The 17,210-nt window shown below is 54.0% G+C and overlaps 2 protein-coding genes across 7 annotated transcripts in view; one reads left to right on the top strand and one right to left on the bottom strand.

Moving 5' to 3' along the window:
• EFR3B (EFR3 homolog B) overlaps window positions 1-17,210 on the bottom strand; it is a 118,401-nt gene that overhangs the window by 72,471 nt on the left and 28,720 nt on the right. For 4 of the 6 annotated variants that reach the window (XM_061350186.1, XM_061350187.1, XM_061350185.1 and 1 more), the window contains exons 9-23: window positions 16,779-16,914; window positions 16,112-16,273; window positions 15,389-15,500; window positions 13,517-13,568; window positions 13,143-13,315; window positions 12,433-12,508; window positions 11,462-11,623; window positions 10,996-11,127; window positions 10,817-10,884; window positions 10,374-10,501; window positions 9,887-9,978; window positions 9,290-9,338; window positions 8,846-8,952; window positions 8,608-8,657; window positions 7,436-8,301 (exon numbers count right to left, since the gene is read on the bottom strand). In XM_061350186.1, coding sequence (XP_061206170.1) covers window positions 8,196-8,301; window positions 8,608-8,657; window positions 8,846-8,952; window positions 9,290-9,338; window positions 9,887-9,978; window positions 10,374-10,501; window positions 10,817-10,884; window positions 10,996-11,127; window positions 11,462-11,623; window positions 12,433-12,508; window positions 13,143-13,315; window positions 13,517-13,568; window positions 15,389-15,500; window positions 16,112-16,273; window positions 16,779-16,914 — 1,605 coding nt within the window. In that variant the 3' untranslated portion in view covers window positions 7,436-8,195. Of the gene's footprint in view, window positions 1-7,435; window positions 8,302-8,607; window positions 8,658-8,845; window positions 8,953-9,289; window positions 9,339-9,886; window positions 9,979-10,373; window positions 10,502-10,816; window positions 10,885-10,995; window positions 11,128-11,461; window positions 11,624-12,432; window positions 12,509-13,142; window positions 13,316-13,516; window positions 13,569-15,388; window positions 15,501-16,111; window positions 16,274-16,778; window positions 16,915-17,210 lie in introns of those variants that run through there. The other 2 variants (XR_009724973.1, XM_061350184.1) reach the window with 2 other exon arrangements.
• Window positions 1,907-3,615, top strand: POMC (proopiomelanocortin). The gene is made up of 2 exons (XM_061350204.1): window positions 1,907-2,095; window positions 2,738-3,615. The coding sequence occupies exons 1-2, from the start codon at window positions 1,967-1,969 to the stop codon at window positions 3,362-3,364; spliced, it is 756 nt and encodes a 251-aa protein (XP_061206188.1). The 5' UTR covers window positions 1,907-1,966; the 3' UTR covers window positions 3,365-3,615.

Below are 17,210 nucleotides of genomic sequence, written 5' to 3'. Positions count from 1 at the left end.
TGTCTGTTTCGCACGGAGATGCTAATCTCACACACACACCCGCGGGGCTGCATCCGGAGCACGCCTGTCGCTTGCTCATCTTTAGTACCTGGAGCGGTCCCTCTCGCCCCCCCGCGGCCTCCCCTTCCCTCCGGCAGACGCGCTGGATGTGATCAGGTATAAAAGCCCGCCTGGACCAGCGGCCGTGGCAGATGCTCTGCGGGAGCGCTCAGCAGAGGGGGACGGAGGGTGCGGGCAGGCTCCCACCCCAGCCACAGGTAAGCCCCGAAGATCAGTGCCCCGGCTCTATGGGGCTCCCTGGTGTGTTCTGGGGGTGCCTGGGGAGGGAAAGGAAGTTTGGGAAGATATAGGTTTGATGAATGGTGGGGACCGGTCGCTGCAGAGGGGGTTACAGTTTGTGATGGATAAGGGCTTCCCAGCAATGGGCAATAACACATCCCCTTCCCTCCCTGCCCTCCCTCTTATTGCCCCCCTCACCTCCATTCGCCATCAGGTTTATTTGCACTATTGGGTGTTCATGTGTTACTGTCCGGACCGTCAGGGCTGCTGTGCCAGCAGATCCCAGGCAATGATACCTGCACATTCAGGCAGAAGACAACCTTTATGTTTGAATCTGAGCTGTCTCGCTGTTTTATGCCCCTTTCTGAACTGCTGTTTGCTGTCATACTCATCAGGGTCCTTTTTGCTGCTGCTGAAGAAAGTCCCCCTGCATCCAGGCTTGAGCTGGCGGCTCTTGCACCAGAGAGAAGGATCAGCTCTCCCCTCCAGACACACATTTTGGGCCAAAACCAGCTTTTTCTTCTATTTCCTTTCAATATGGGATGAGTTTTCCTCCCATAGAGCACGGGGAGAGGTGAAACGTGTGTCTGCCCTGAGTTAAATACAGCTGCTTGGGGAAGAGTTGGGGTTTACAGAGGGAAAGCAACCTGGGCATCCTTGCGGACCTTGGAGCCAGGTCCCATGGGTGACCAGGAACCGACCTCAACCTCATCCTTGATGGCACAGCAGCCACGGCCACTTCAACCCCCAGGGTTTTGGCTGGATCCAGGTTAATGTTGGCATCCCCTGGCATACACCACATCCCAAACACCACCAGCACTGGCCATAGGCCTTCACAAATGCCACTTCAATATTACCTAATGTAAAACAGTCATGCCTCACTCTTCTAATGCTAATTTAGTAATACTGATGCTGTGTCTCCCACCATGCAGGAGTTCTGCAGCCGCTCCAGGGGCAGGGCAGGGCAGGGTAGGAGGGAGCACATATATTTTATGGAATCAGCTTGCAAGCAGCAAGTGTTTGGTGAAGGATGAAACCCGAAGACAGCTCCCTAACACGCTCCCCTTGCAGCATCACTCACCTTTATGGGGTTCTCAGGAGGCAGCAGCAATCCCCGCTGACAGGGGCTGTCACCTGTGGGAGCAGTGATAAAAGAGCCAGGCTCCAGAGGGATGCCTTTTGGTTCAGAAGGCAAAAGGAAGAGGCAGAAAGGGAGTGTTGTCCATTATTTGGAGTGGCTGAGCAGGAGCAGAGCAATGCAGGAGGCAGCCTCAGGTGTTCCCTTCCCTTTCCCATGCCTCAGTTTCTCCTCCAGCAAAATCAGCCCCTTGCTGCTGGGGCATGGGGAAGAGCATCCCTGCGTAAAGAGCTTGAAGTGGGAGGAAAGCTTTGAAGAGTTAAGGGTTTGCAGCACTAAGGTATCTCCCAGGGGAAGTGACAGCCCTGGTAAAGGGTAGGGCTGGGGGAGGCAGATCAGTGCCATAGGAGGGGACCCTAGCCCTGCAACCCAAACAGAAGTAGCATAGAGAAGGAAAATGCTAAGGTGGGCACATCAAAGGAATCAGTAAAGAATTTTCTGAATAAGAAAAGGGTGATTTTTTTCTATTTTTCTTGTTTTTCCCCATAGTTTGTGCACGGTTTCGGGGCCCACAGCCCCTTGTATCCCCTGTGTGAGCCCCCGGCCAGGATGCGGAGCGTGCTGTGGAGCTGTCTCCCTGTGGTGCTGGGGCTGCTGCTCTGGCACCCCACTGATGCCATCAGCCCTTGCTGGGAGAGCAACAAATGCCAGGACATCACCAGTGAGGCCGGTGTTTTGGTAAGCTTGGGGATGGGCACTGCATCCATCTGCTTTGCTTTCTGACCTGCCTTTCCACAGGGACCCCGGGGTGGGCTGGGTGATGAGGGGATGGGGATGCTGACACCATGGAATGAATCGCATCAATGTCGGGGAATGCTTTGGACCCTGGATGTACAGGTTTCAGTATGATCATGCCTTGGCTTCACACTGGGGAATAATGCTGAAGGAAGTTTTTGAGCCTGCAGCATTTAAGCTGACAGAGGGGAGATTGAGATGAGCTCTTAGGCAGAAGTTCTTCCCTGTGAGGGTGGTGAGGCCCTGGCACAGGGTGCCCAGAGAAGCTGTGGCTGCCCCATCCCTGGCAGTGTTCAAGGCCAGGTTGGACTGGGCTTGGAGCAACCTGGTCTAGTGGAAGGTGTCCCTGCCCATGGCAGTTGGAACTGGGTGAGCTTTCAGGTCCCTTCCAATCCAAACCATCCTATTGTATGAACCAGCAGCTTAGATATTGGCTTTACCTCCACCCAAGGGTGCTGCAGAGGGTGGTGGGGACCCACATGGGGACCTCAGCAGGGCACAGGCATGAAACCATCTTGTGACAGGTCCTGCTCCATGCAAGCAGCTCCCCTGCAAACCCATCCTGCACATCTCACCCCCATGCAGGCGTGTGCTGCAGTGTGTAGAGCCGACCTGTCAGCCGAGGCGCCCGTCTACCCGGGCAATGGGCACCTCCAGCCCCTCTCCGAGAGCATCCGCAGGTATGTCATGAGCCACTTCCGATGGAACAAGTTTGGCCGGAGGAACAGCAGCAGTGGTGGGGGGCACAAACGGGAGGAGGCCACGGGGGACAACCCACCCTCAACATCCCTGCCTGCCGTCCCGCTGTCCCGCCATGAGGAAGAGCAGGGAATCGGGCTGGAGCGGGAGGAAGGCAAACGCTCCTACTCCATGGAGCACTTCCGCTGGGGAAAGCCAGTGGGACGCAAGAGGAGACCCATCAAGGTTTACCCCAATGGGGTGGAGGAAGAGTCAGCTGAGAGCTACCCGCTGGAGTTCAGGCGGGAGCTGGTGCTGGACGGCACAGGGGCACCGCCTGAGGAGGAAGAGGAGGAAGGCCAGGAGGAGGAGAAGAAGAACGGCGGCTCGTACCGCATGCACCACTTCCGCTGGCACACCCCCATGAAGGACAAGCGCTATGGGGGCTTCATGACCTCGGAGCACAGCCAGACCCCTCTAGTGACTCTCTTCAAAAACGCCATCATCAAGAGCGCCTACAAGAAGGGGCAGTGATGGGGGAGAGCCCGAGGGGCGTCCCAAACCCCATCCCATAGCTTTAGTGTCCCGCTGGCATGTGTTTCACTTAGAGATCACTCGTTGTGTCCTTCTTAAGTAGTACTCCCAAGGGGTCTGCTCCCGGGTCCTGCTGGGTGGGAACAGGTTAGGGATACAGCCATCCACTGCTTCGCTGCGCCCATTGGACACGCGCAGGGAGCAGGGATGATGCCCAGTTCGGAGCACACCGGGTGGTTCTGGTATCCTCACTGAGCTGTACAATACTGTAAATGATGGATTAAAACAATAATGATAAAAATAATAATACATTGGTTTTTTGCAAGCTAACCAGGTGTCAGCAGTGTCTCTGGGGAGGGCAAAGGGGTGGGAAAAATAACTGCAAAGCAAACACCTGCAGCTGTGGGGTGAAGAGACATGGCTGGGAATATGGAGCGGGATTTGGGGAGAGGGGGAAAGAACAACCTTGCACCTCCAGCTTGGGAGCTTCACAGGAGCTGGCTGTGGGGCTCTGACAAGGCCAGAGCAGGCACTGGGGCTGCTCACCCCAGCAGAGTGCGTTGATCCCAGAGAGGAGCCCCACACTGATGTGATGGCAGCGTTTGCTGGCAGCAATGCAGCATCCTCAGGGTGCTGCCACAAGGAGCAAAGTCACTGAGCTGGGCTTCCCCAGCACCCACCTCCCAGGTAAAGCCATTAGTTCCCCAGTTGATGATAATGATGAAGAGCCTGGGTACCAGAAAACCATAGAATCCCAGGCTGGGGGGGATCTCAAGGATCATCTGGTCCAGCCTTTCTAGGCAAAGCATGACCTAGACTGGATGTCCCAGCACCTTGTCCAGGCGGAGATGAACAGTGTCCAGTGCTGGGGAGTCACCGCTTTCCTGGGGAAATTACTGCAGTGGATGATTGTTCTCATGGTGAACAATTTTCCTCCTGTGTCCCGCTGGAATCTCCCAAGGGCAACTTGTGCCCATTGCCCCTCGTCTTTTCCATGGGACTCATATAAAAAGGGAGTCTCTGTCTTCTTTGTAGCCACCCTTTAAACACTGGAACATGGGGATAAAGTCTCCCCCGAGCCTTATCTTCTCCAGGCTGAACAAGCTCAGCTCTCTCAGCCTTTTCTCACATGGTTGCCCAGTGCTTGGATCATCTTTGTGCCCTTCTCTGGACCTTCTCCAGCCTTTCCACATCTTGTACAGCAGGGACCAAAACCGCACACAAAGTTCCACGGAAAACTTCACTGCTGCCAAAGCATAACCAGGTCCCTTCCCCCTTTTCCATACTTCCCAGTCAGCAAACCACCAGCATTAGTATCAGAACACTGATCTCAAAGATGCTCCGAGGTCTGGAGCACCTCTGCTATGGAGACACGCTGAGAGAGCTGGGCTTGTTCAGCCTGGGGAAGAGAAGGCTCCAGGGAGACCTTAGAGCAGCTTCCAGTGCCTAAAGGGGCTGACAAGAAAGCTGGAGAGGGGCTTTTGACAAGGGCCTGTGGGGACAGGACAAGGGGAAATGGCTTTAACCTGACAGAGGGGAGACTGAGATGAGCTCTTAGGCAGAAGTTCTTCCCTGTGAGGGTGGTGAGGCCCTGGCACAGGTTGCCCAGAGAAGCTGTGGCTGCCCCATCCCTGGCAGTGTTCAAGGCCAGGTTGGACACAGGGGCTTGGAGCAACCTGGTCTAGTGGAAGGTGTCCCTGCCTGTGGCAGGGGGTTGGAACTGGATGAGCTTTAGGGTTCCTTGAACCAAAACCCTTCTGTGATTCTATGATTCTATGAAAACAGGGCTCATGCTGGCATTTCCCCCCACTCCTTAGCTAAGAGATGGCCCAGGTCAGTCTGTAATGGTGCAGGAGCAGCTTGCACATGGCACAGTGCTCTCAGTGCACGGTTTGGCTCTTGAAATATCCATCCGGGTGGTTTAATTCCCATTTTGACTCTCAAACGCGGTTTGTTCACATTCAGACACACGCACCATGAGCAGCAACCCAGGACCTTTCTCCACAGCCCCATCATTGCAGGGAGCTTCTGTAAGACTGGGGAAAAAATGAGGAAATAATTATAAAGGATGATAAGGATGAAGGCCAGTTTGAGTTGGGCACAGAGCTGGGGGAAGGAAGCTTCTCCATAGGCACGACCATCCTCCTCCTCACCCCATGCCTTCCCTTCTCCAGCCCTGAGCAGCCACCCGTGTATCCTCTTCCAGAGACACGCCAGGACAGCAGAGCCCCAGAGGTGGCAACATCAACGTTTATTGGAAAAGGGCATTAAGATGGTGTGTCTGAAAATACCAACGGCCCTTTGACCTGCCTTCTCCTCCCCTGCTCTTGGCTACACACGGGAACGCCACAGTGCTCCAAAATACAGAGATGGAAACGCACACATGCACTGCATAGAAATATACTTTGTCATCTATACGCACACAAGTATCTAAACTAAACGTGATGTACAAACAGGTCACTTACACCATGGTGGGGGGGGCATTTACAGGTGGAGTTTGGGTCCCAAAACGTGGAGGGGACATGGTGAGACATGCCAGGGGGTGCAGCCAGCCAGGAGGTGATGGCCCCGGCCCTGCTGCAGGGTCCCACAGAGCGGACAAGGGAGAAGCACTGGGAGTGGAGGGACAGGAGGGTGCTGTGCAGGGGATAACCCAGGAGAGCTCCTCAGAGCAGAGGCCAGGGGTATTTTCTGCCCCTCGGGGCAATGGGCACCCCGAGATGTGCCCTGTGGTTCCCTTCCTTCAGCCTGAGCAAACCTGGTGCTCATTTTCCCACCTTCTTTGTGGTTTTGAAGAGGTTTGGGGGTGTTTTTTCCACACTGACACAAATTTGGGGGTTGCTTTGCCTATTGTGTTTTGATAAAAGATGGGAACAGCCACAGGAGCAAAAGGTTCCTCCCCAAGCAGCCAGCTTTGTGTTCCTGCTGCTCGCCCCAAAACCTGCCCCAGCCAAAACTCAAGCTTCAGCAGGACCAGCTATGACCCAGAGAGGAAAAAGGGCTCAGGAACAGGGGACTGAGACACACTGGGACACTGAGGAGAAGCAGCAGCAAGGGGAGAGCCTTGGGCACTGGACAGGGCTGGCACAGGCAGTGCTGTGATCCAGCCTGTTTTTTTCCTGTCCTCTTAAGCTAGATCATTTCCTAAACCCAGATTAAAGCAGGACCACACAAACAAGCGGTGACCTCGGGGCAATCATGAGCTGTATCTGCCACTGAGGAAAGAAAAGGGGATGGTAATGTGTAATTACAGCTTAAAACAACAGCCTGAAGCTCTGCAGAGAGGTGGCAGAGAAACAGGTTGTGGCTGAAGCAACCCAGCAGCTGCGTTTACCTGAGTCCCTCCACCACATGCAGAAGCAGCTCCCATGTCTCCAGCTTTAGATCCTTCTGTGTCTCTTTGTGTGGCAAATGCAGAAGCAGCGTGTCCAGCCGGAGGGGAAAGCAATGCCCGAGCTGGCAGGAAAGACCCCCCCCAGACTGCAAAGCGTGCCCAAGCTCACCTTAATGCACCGACATTTGAGAGCAAGACAGATCCTGTGAGTGACTAATACCCCCTAAATGACCTTTCCTCCCCATCCTTACCATCTTCACCTTCCACTTTTGGTTTGGTAGGATGCAGAATTTTCAACCACATGTGTCAAAAGCAAAACTCTCAAGTATGGGGCCTCATCTCCCTCCAGCCCAAATCCACTTCTATCCTATTGCACAGCAAGAGGCACGATGCAGGGCCTGGAGGGGGGACCCTCTAAAGTGCCTCTTGTCGCAGATATTTCTCACAACACTGGGGTGCCTTCGTGATTATGGCTCAGGTGATTGAAGATTGGGCTTTGTCAAAGTGTTCTGCTGATAAGAATAATTCAGCAATCCTTTGAGACAGGAATCATAAAACTGTGAAAACCCAACCCAAAAGTAGGAAAACAAGGGGTTAATGTGTTTAATAGTCCCCAGCACGGTGGTTGCTCCTGCCTTGTGTCACTGCCCCGGGTCCCCCAGTCCCACTGGCTCCGCAGGTGCAGCCCGGTTGTGACCAGGGCGAGGGACATGGCCAGTATGGATTTTGCCAAAAGAAAAGAAAAAGGGGGTTTTCCCAAAGAAATTGTGTTTTCAGGTGACCTGGGACCAGCCAGGCTGCTGTGTGGCCCTGCACCGGGATGCGGCAATCGCCACCCTCATGCTGCACCAGGCAATCCCTTTGTCCAGGGCATCAGGGCACAGTGAGGTACCCAGGGGAATGACCCATGTGCCTAGGGGAAGGTCCAGACTCACAGGCCAGGAGCTGGATGCAGGTGATGAATCCCCTCTAGCAACCTTGCTCAGGCACCACCTCGGGCAGGTTCTGGTTTTGTGGCTGCCCCTGGCTCGGGCACACTGCATCCCATCCCTGCTCCTGCCTTTCACAGTCTCCCACCCTCCAGCTTCAGCCCTGCCCCTTGCCAGGGGCTCTTGACATGGCTGACAGATGATGTGGGGAGGGATTCCCCCAGAGAACAGGTTTGCTTTATGCCAGGAAGATGTACATGAAAAACGTGCTCTGCTCGGAGCCAGAGCATCTCCTCTCCCCTTCCCGACAACGGAAACCAGCGATGGAGGTCACAGCAAATACCCACCTCCTGCCTCCTGCACCACCAACTGCTGTGAAACATGGGCACAGAATAAAGTACGGGAGACGGGTTTGTGGTGCCAACAAATCTGAGGGGTGGCCTCAGAGCCCGTGTCCCCACCCGTCCTGCAGGAGGATGTGCTCCCCGCAGGGTCAGCAGTCTCTCCCCGAGAGGTCCTTTGGTGCGAGCTGTGCAGCGGTGGCTCTGCCCTACCAGCGCGGCCACCTTCAGTACACGCACAGGTCTGGGAACTTCATCTCGTACACCGGGATGGAGTGGTTTTGGGGCTGGCCATAGGCAGCTGTGATGGTGCCGGAGGGACTTGGTGGTGGCCTGAAACACAAGAGGTGGAAGTGGCTTATAGAGAGGTTTGGTGAGGAAGCAAAGCTTGTGCAGACAATGTGCATTCCTGCAGCATTGCAGGTCTCCACAGCACCACCTTAGCAGAAGGGAACTGAGGCAAACAAACCAAAGCAGCCCTTGTCCCCTCTTGCCAACCCCAGGCTAGCACCCTTCCCTAGCACATAAGCCTCCTTGATAAGGAACACAAGTAGCTCCCATTGCCTCAAAGCCAGCGCTGGCCTTGTGGTCAAGAACCCCACACTTGGCACAGCATCCTTGGCTGTCACCCCAACTCACCGTATGGTGATCTCGAAGATCTGGTTGAGTTTGCTCTGCAGCAGCGTCGCCTGTAACACAGACACAGAGGCTCCATTAGTGCAGCTGTACCCAGGTACCACAGTAATGCAAACGGGACAAACACCCCAGTCACGGCAGGGAGAAGGTGGCCTGGCAAAAGGCAGAGCCACATTGGCACTGTCCTCCTCTCCCAAGCAGAGGAGCCACAGAGATGCAGCGTGCCCCGGTCCCCACTCACCCGAGCACCGCAGTGGGCAGCGATCTCCTCAAATGGGGCTTTCTGGAATTTCTCCACCACTTGCCGCCTCCGTTCCCGCTCCTGCTCCTCCACAGCGACACTGTCTACTGAAGCAGAGGGGAGATGGCTCCCAGCTGCTCCTCACCCACAAGGACCACCGCATCCCCACCTCCCCAGCAGACAGTATGGGTTTGGGCATCACTGGAAAGCCAAGGAGAGGGCCTCCACCATGTGGCTTTGGGACCAGCCTCTCCCAGGGACACCACCAGGGCCAGGCAGAGCTATGAGGCTGCCTGGCTGACCTGCAGTCCGGGTGCAATTCTGCCAAGGAGATTCATCCATGTGTGGCATACACACACAGATGGGGGGCGATGGTACCCATACACACACACACACACCATGCGAGCCTCCACCTCTCCTTATCGCATTGGTTCTCCCCCTTACCTATTGCCTTCTTTAGCGTCTCATATGTGATTTCTTCTGCTGGTGCTCTCTAAAGCAAGGGGAGAAGCAGATGAGGCTCAACACACAGCACAGGACACTGTTTTGGGATCACAGCAACCCAGAACCAACATCCCAGTCTATATTCTTGCACCAAAAGAGTCTATCCTTAAAGATCAGGGATCTCTTTCCTAGCAAGCTGTGCTTTTAAAGTGGTTTTTTTCAGGCTGGACTAGCCAGGCCTTACACCTCACTGACAGCTCCTGTTGCTAAGAAATATGCTAGGAAATAAAGAAGGGAAATAAATTTGCCACCCAAGCAGCAGTGGATAACCCTTCCTGCTATGTAGCAAACCTTGCAGGCTGGGATCTGTCAGTACCTGGAGGGAGCATCGGGAGGAGCTGGTTATTTTCTGACCCCATTCACTGCCAGACAGGCCAGGGCTCAGTTATGGGCTCCTGTACTCACAGCCACAGGAGCAATTACATACGCAGCCAAATGATGAATTAGAGAGGACTTAACCTCATGCTGCCAGGCTGCTGAAAGCACAGAGTGCTGACGGGACAAGGCAGCCTCTGCAGCTCTGGTGTAACATGGTACCTGCTCTCGCTCAGGACTGTTCCTCGACTCCACCTCGACCTGAAGGGAAATGGTCTCACCAATGCTCTTCCTCTTGGACAAGCGATCTTCATCTGAGGAGAAAGGGCAGAAGAGCTAATTGCAGCTTCTCCATGGCCAGCAGGGTGAGCACAGGCAGCCCCCAGAAAACACAGCCTCACGTCTCCTCCCCAGGGTACCCGTCCATCTAAGCCATTCACACGAGTTTATCCAAACCAGCAGGACTGAGGAGTGAGCCAAGCCCAGCAGGGCTCATGGCTCCTTCTGCCCAGCCAGCTGTGAATGTCACAACCCCAAGAAGCTCCAATTAACCGCTTCGTGCCTCAGTTTCCCCAAGGTTCCATCTTTAATAGAGCACCAAAAAACAACGCGGCCAGGTGTAGGACAAAAACTTTACATCCCTGTAACTGTGCAGAGCAAGGGACCAGTTTCATCCCATTTCTCCAGGATGCCCCAGGGTACTGCATACCTGTCAGCTGGGGAACATAGGGTGTGCTGAGCCTGTCTGAGTTGTAGCCACTGCCTCCCAGCACCTCACTGATCTTGCTCTGCCAGAAGAAGACCTCTGGGCCCAGGCGGTCAAGGCTCTTGCTCAGCCTGTGGAGATAAGAGAAAAATGAAGATGGCAGCATCTCTCCTGCTAGGGAATAGTGCCAGTGGGGTTTCTAGTCCCTTTGGGTCAGGAACAGAGAGCTTCCATGATTTCACTTAGCTCCAGCACAGCCAGGTACATCACACTATTTCTGCACACACCAGCACAAAGCCAGAGGCCCTGAAGGGCTCTCAGCCCACCACAACAGGAGGACCACCCTGAGACAGTGAATGTGTCAAGAGAGCAGTGATGCTTACTGAGGTCCGTGTCTCTGTAAGGGACCTCACCACTGGGGAAGAAGGTATCTTCAAGGCTCATACCTGGGTCTCTCCACAAACACGTCTTCAGGGAGTAGATAGGGAGCTTCCTTCTGCCGCATCTGGATGACCTGCAGAAGACAAGCAAGGAGCCAAGCTCAAACCCAGGGGTGGCTTGTACAGTCAATGCCAGAGCTGCTGCAGACAAGGCTACAGCCCTGTCCCCAGACCCTCCCTCGCACCTCATGGATGTGCTGGCAGAAGGTGGGCACGGTGGTGAGCTGGCTGATGAGGTTCAGGTAAGCTGCACCAAGGGCAAAGAGTGCACAGCGGTTGTACACTGTCAAGTTATCCTCGTTGATCTGGGCAATCTCCTGCAGCAGAGACACAGTCCCATGATGAGATACAGATGAACAAGGTCCCAGCACCATTCCCATCCGCCTTGCAGCATCACCTGCCCTGCAAACATCCCAGCTTTTGGAGCTTGAGTTTTGCAGTGTTTCAGAGGCCTGGGCAAGGTGACTGAGTCTCTCCCCAGTGTGTTGGGCTGACCCATGGTAGGAAACACTTACAGCAGATGAGGTGCTTCCTCAGAGACCTCAACTCCCAAACAATCTCCTCCCAGAGGCCCCCTCCTTCCCATCACATCCCAGCCTGCCCACCTCAACAGTGCCAAGTGCCAGCAGCACACCCAGCTCCCCTACCCACCTGCACTGCCAGCACCAAGCGGATGAGGTCCACCATGACCTCCTCGTTAGCCAGCTCAATGCTAATGAGCATCAGCATGCTGTAAAGAGCCTCATAGTGAGCCTGCACGTTGCTCTCCTCCTTGCAGATCAGGTAGATGTGCCGGTAGAGCTGCTGGCCATGCTGTGGGGATATGGATGGATGTGGTCAGCCCCTGAGCATCCCCTGTGAGCAACATTTCCATCAACACAGAGCAAGAAGAGCAGCAGGGCCCAGCAAAGGAGCCTCCATCCACACAGGAGGGAGCAGAGCTCCTCTGGTCACCAGGGTGTGACTATCAGGTGGTATTTTACCATCTGATGCTGGACCCTGATGGGGAAGAGCCACCAGCAGGTCCAAGAGCAGAGCCCAGGGCAGGCACAGAACACTCATGGCACCACGGCCAGGGAAAGGAGGCCTCTGCTGCAGAAGCATTAGAGGAACGCTCAGGCTACAGCAGAGAAACAAAAGCTAAAACACACTGCTTGACAGCAAGACATGGGACAGAGCAGGGCACACACTGGTGTAAGGGAAACTCAGCTCTGTAACAGTTTTTGGTTTGGGGGCTGCGTTGTTGCTCCCCACTGTGTGCCAGGAAATAAACTGATCCCACCTTGCCTAGATGAGCTCCAGAGAGTTTTGCTGGAAGTGTTTTAAGGAGACAGTGGGAGGAATAAAGTCAGGCAACTTTGAAAGCTACTTGCTAAATAGCTTTTGGGATACCAGCACATCCTGGGGTACTCATTCCTTGGGGCAAATAGCTGATTTAGGAGTCTAGAAAGGCCCACACGTGAAGCACTGAGAGAGATTGAATCCCACTGGCTTTTCCCAGGGACATCCTCAGGTTTAGAGGCATCATGGTACTCCAAAGACTCAGTGTGACTTGAGGAAACAGAGGCACAGTCCTTGGCCTGGTCTGCACAAGGACAGCTTGATCCAGACCCTGACACTACCTTCTTCATGAAGACAGTATCCTGACGTGAGCACTTGTCCACTTTCAGCTTCAGGATCGAGATGTCGCTGATGGTGCTGCAAGAAAAGGCCAAGCGAAAGGAAAACCTCAGACACCGGAGGGAAGAGGTGCAATTCCTGCACCCCTACAGAGCTGCTGGTCAGGAATGAGCTGTTAAAAAGCCAGTGGTGTCTGTTACAACCCATTTGAGCAATTCAGATATTCAGGAGTACTGAGCCAAATCACCACAGGATTTCGAGGCAGTGGCACTCAGGAACACAAAAGCAAGTTGACAAAGAAGTGTGCAAGCAAAGCGGGTTAGCAGAACCACAGCAAAACCCATAGAGATGTTTCTATCTGGGATTACAGTCACCTTCCTCCAAGGTAACACAGCATGGACAACATGAGTGCCCAGCAGACCTATCCATGGCAATGCAATGCAGCCATTGTACCACTGTACCTGCACAACCTCCTGAGACCACTGATTAACCAGTTACTTTCAGCAGTGTGGTCTCATGTCCCTATGGGCACAGCCTCTCACATATGGGCATACCTCATCCATATGGCTCTTGTGCAGTATTAAACTATCCCAGAACTGATACCAGATTTAGTAATAACCCTGCCAGTGCTCCCAGCCCAGCAGATCTCCTCCCAGGCCTGCTCTGCAGGGTCTGCAGGTCCCAGCCCTGTTGAGGAGTCCCCAGGACATACCTGATGGTGGAGAACTTCTGCCGGTTCCCGTGACGATCGATGAAGCTGATGAGGATCTCGAGGACAAAGAGGCGGATCTCAGCATCCTCCATGAGGGCTGCAGAGAGCAGCCTGTCCAGGAAAACACTGGGAAGTGCCGTGAGCATGTTGCTGCACTGGAAGCCCACAGAGACCTGCAAGCATCAAAGAAAAATGGTGGCAATGTGACAGTGTCACTTCAGAAGGTTACCCTCTTTCAGTTTAAATCCACCCCCCTTTGTTCTATCCCTCCAGGTCCTCGCAAAAAGTCCCTCTCTGCTGCCATGCCAGCAGGTGAGAGCCCACAGGTCTTGCGAGGGAGGGATGCACCTGCAGGGCTAGTGACAGAGTCGTACCTGGAGCAGGGACTTTAGGAGCATTATCTGTGTCAGCCGATTCCGATTCTCCCTGCCATGGAGAGAGGAAAGAAATGGTAAATCCAAATGAAAACAAGACAACCCTCCTTCCATACAAGGGTGGAAAACCCTCAGAAAGGGCAGGACCAGTTTCCTAAGAGTCACCACCACAAAGAGCTGTGCCGTAAAGGTCTCTAGCAGATGAGCTCCAGATTTAACAGCCAGCAAAAGACTGTCAATGAAATGATGAATACCAAAGTCCTCATCCTGCCATAGGCATCAGAAACAAGGCAGCACTCGCATCTCCGAGCAGGCACAAGCTGAGCTCAGGATGATGAGCTGAGATCTGGATGTCCCCATCCCCATCCCACAGTGACTCCTAAGGAACACCAGGCACTGGTTTTGAACAGGCTCCTTACTTTAAAGCAGCTGCAAATTGGTGAGATGAAGTCCAGACTCTCCTGTTCACGGAGGTACCCCTATTCCTTGCTCCCATCTCTTACGACCCACACTTCTGCTTCAGTAGCATAGAGCGGGTTATGCAAAAAAGAGGAAATCTTGACTTTTTTACTGCCTGAACTCAGCCTTTCCTAGCCCTGGGGGACACACAGGGAGCTCCCAAGGGATTTCCAGCCTGCCCCAAAACACACTGCTTGTGCTGCCTATCTCTGCTTAGGGACTGAGCTACACCACAAAGAGCAGCATCCCTGTAAGCTGAGCTGAAGGCTGCCCCTCGTCTGCAAACTCCTGGTTCACATGCAGAGCAAGCACCATCCTTCACACAGTGTCAGATGAGATTTAAAGGCTCTCCTGAAGGAAGCTCATGAGCTGACAAAGGAGCAGTGACAAACAGCCTGGCACAGCCAGCCTGGTACTGAGAAGTGACTGCCACCCTGGGGCTATGAGCCCAATTCTGCTCCTGCAGCAAGGAAAGCTGCCCTGGCTGAATGGCACCCAGCACCTACTGTGTCTCCCACCATGTGAATCGGGATTGAATCCAGGAGTCAGGAATCACCTCCATGTGAGTGAGGAGCAGAGCGTCTCTCCTATCAGCCAGCAAAGTCTCTCTCCCATCAGAGACAAGTGGGAAGAGCCTGACCATACTTAGAAGATAAATATAGCATGAAAATCTGTTTGCTCCTTACCTACATGTTTCAGTGCTGACACCCTGCTCCAAATAGCTCTCATGGTCTGTTCCTACACTTCTTAAGCAATTCTGTTGTTTGGGTGTTTTCCCTTCCTCCTCTTTCTCCGCTGCTGGGTATAAATATCACCTCCCGCTCAGTGCTAATAAAAGCTCTGAGGCAGCTCAAAGGGGCCACAACACACCAGTGGCTGGAGGCAGGGATGAGCAGCTGGTCCCATAAACCCATACTCAAGCTTCTCAAAAGCCACAGGCAGCCCCCACTCACCAGCAGCTACCCCACTGCCCTGAGACATCTGAAGTGACTCCCCTGAATGTTATTTTCAGTTCCTGGCTAGTTCTGGATGGAGCCCCCAACAGCAGGTACCTGAAGGGATGCAGAGTTCATGCAGCATAACTGCCTGCAGACATCTTTCCCCCTTGATGCTCTGGTGTTTCAAGGGGCATTTGTCATCATATTTGCAGCAGACAGCAAAGCATTTGAAACAGGAATCGCAACGCTGCTCAGCTTCCCTTGCTCAGCTTCCCCTTAGGGAAGCTCTCAATGCTCGGCCTTTCCAATAACATGCCCAAATCCCACTCTGTCCCCAAAGACCATCTCAAGGTGGGAACAGCTTCAGGAGCTCCCCAGCACTTTCAGCAAGGTGTTTGAAGCCCTAACACAGAACAGCGGCAGAAAAAGCAGGGCAGGGGGTAGAATAAGAAGGGAAGAAGGCATCTGTTCTCACCCAGCTTTGCCAGCCTCAATGGACTGCTGTGTGGAGGGTAGTGGCACCTTGTTCATGATGAAGACCATCACCTCAGACTGCTGGTAGGTGGGCAGTGTGCTGGCGAAGGACCCTGTGGGGACAAGAGCAAGCTGACAATGTGTGAGGCACAACCCACCATCCTCAGGAGGACACAGTGACATAGGGTCTGCCTGCCTGCCTGCCCTGCTCCAAGCCAGCTGCCAGACCCTATAGCCCGATTGGTATAGGACAAGGCTTGCCTGGATGTGGCACTCGCAGGCAGATTTACCTTCAGGGTGATTCAGGGCCCATAATAACACCTCACAGGTGTGGCAGCCCCAGGCTGAGGCAGGGTGAGGCTGTGAGATGCCAAGCCCTGCCTTTGCCCCTTCTCTTTTGGGGTGCATCCCCATCCACAGCAGCTGTAGCAAACTGACACCTGCTCTCTTTCCCTCCCTTCCTCAGGGTCTCCTGCCCATGGAGAAACAGGACTCTGGCCGCACACAGCAGCTCTGCTGGGGATGATTGGGGTTGCAATGCCACCTGCTGATAACACACCACCACACTTGCAGCACACACCACAGAGAAATCTGATTTCCATCACCTCTTTTAGCATGAGAGTGACTTTGTTTCATCCCAGATAATCCTGCAGATGCTCAAGGCAGAAACCTACTACACGGGGCCACCCATCAGCACCTTCGTGGGGCACTGCAGGACACCCACCTATGGTTTTAATGACGGCCTCCTGGAACATCCTCTCCTCATGCTCTTTGATGATCTTGGTGCTGACACCAGCACCGCAGTCATAGCTCCCTGTCAGTGCATAGTCAATGCTGAGCCTTAGCTGCCTCAGCAGGGTGTTAAACACCTCCAGCACCGTGGGGCCTGTGGTGGTGAGAGAGAAAAGACAATGGAGCAGCACTAGAGGAGAGCAGAAGTTTTCCCCATGGAGATGGAGGCTGTTTCCCCCAGAACAGCATGGTTTATGCATCCCAACACCCCATAAGCAGGTTGAAAAACAGTTTGGTCACACACACAGTGACTTCTAACCCCCACCACCTTCCTCAGTCAAGACAACAGAGAAATGTCCTTCCAGGAGCACTCTCACCATATTCACAGCAAGCCCTGAAAACCTCTTTTCCTCCTGTCACAAAGGCTGCCATTGCAGCCAGCCCTCTAGGTTTAGGTCGCTGCATGTGGGCATGGGTGCTGCTCTCAGGAGTGCTGAAATGGCACTGATCCAGCATTCCTGCATGTTCCAGGATCCCCCATTACCAGCTCACACCTGGGGCAACCCAGAACCCAGCCCAAACCTCTGGCACCCCTTCACAATTCCCACTGCAATAAAAGGGTGAAGAGGTGGATGGAGAGAATAAATGTATCTACTTACCAACAGATCCGGAGGCTGCAATCACCGCTGCCTCTGAAAGGACCTCGACGATGCCCGCACGCACGGTGGCTGCGCTCTTGCTGTTGGCATCCAGGTGTCCCAGGAGCTGCTGGATCACGAGGTGGGAATGCTGTGGCTGGAAAGAGGGTGTGAATGTCAGCATGGGTGCCACATGCACGAGGTGACAGCCTGTTTCTGTAACCCTCACTGCTATCAGGGATGGATCCTGCACATGCACCCAACTGCACCAAGTCCCTGCCTGGCTCTTTCCAAGACAGCTCCAGATGCAAAATGAGAGGAGGCTGCTGGAAGCAGCCTGTTTTACATAACTGAGCAAGAGCCTGGAGCAAGTTGCACAGGAAAAAGCATCTAAAGAGCTGTACAGATCTAAGGAAATTGTGACAATTAATCCCAGGGATTTCAGAGAGAAAG

This window comes from Neopsephotus bourkii, unplaced genomic scaffold (assembly GCF_033783945.1).
Source record: "Neopsephotus bourkii isolate Nb327-2 ecotype Australia unplaced genomic scaffold, CSIRO-AGI_Nbou_v1 NB_481, whole genome shotgun sequence".
Lineage (NCBI taxonomy): Eukaryota > Metazoa > Chordata > Aves > Psittaciformes > Psittacidae > Neopsephotus > Neopsephotus bourkii.
Note: the sequence above shows the minus strand (reverse complement) of the source record. Positions and strands in the feature narration are given on the sequence as shown.

Coding starts and splice junctions, on each gene's coding strand:
- POMC (XM_061350204.1), top strand. CDS start 1,967: ATGCGGAGCGTGCTGTGGAGCTGTCTCCCTGTGGTGCTGGGGCTGCTG. Junction 2,096..2,737: donor CCAGTGAGGCCGGTGTTTTG/GTAAGCTTGGGG, acceptor ACCCCCATGCAG/GCGTGTGCTGCAGTGTGTAG.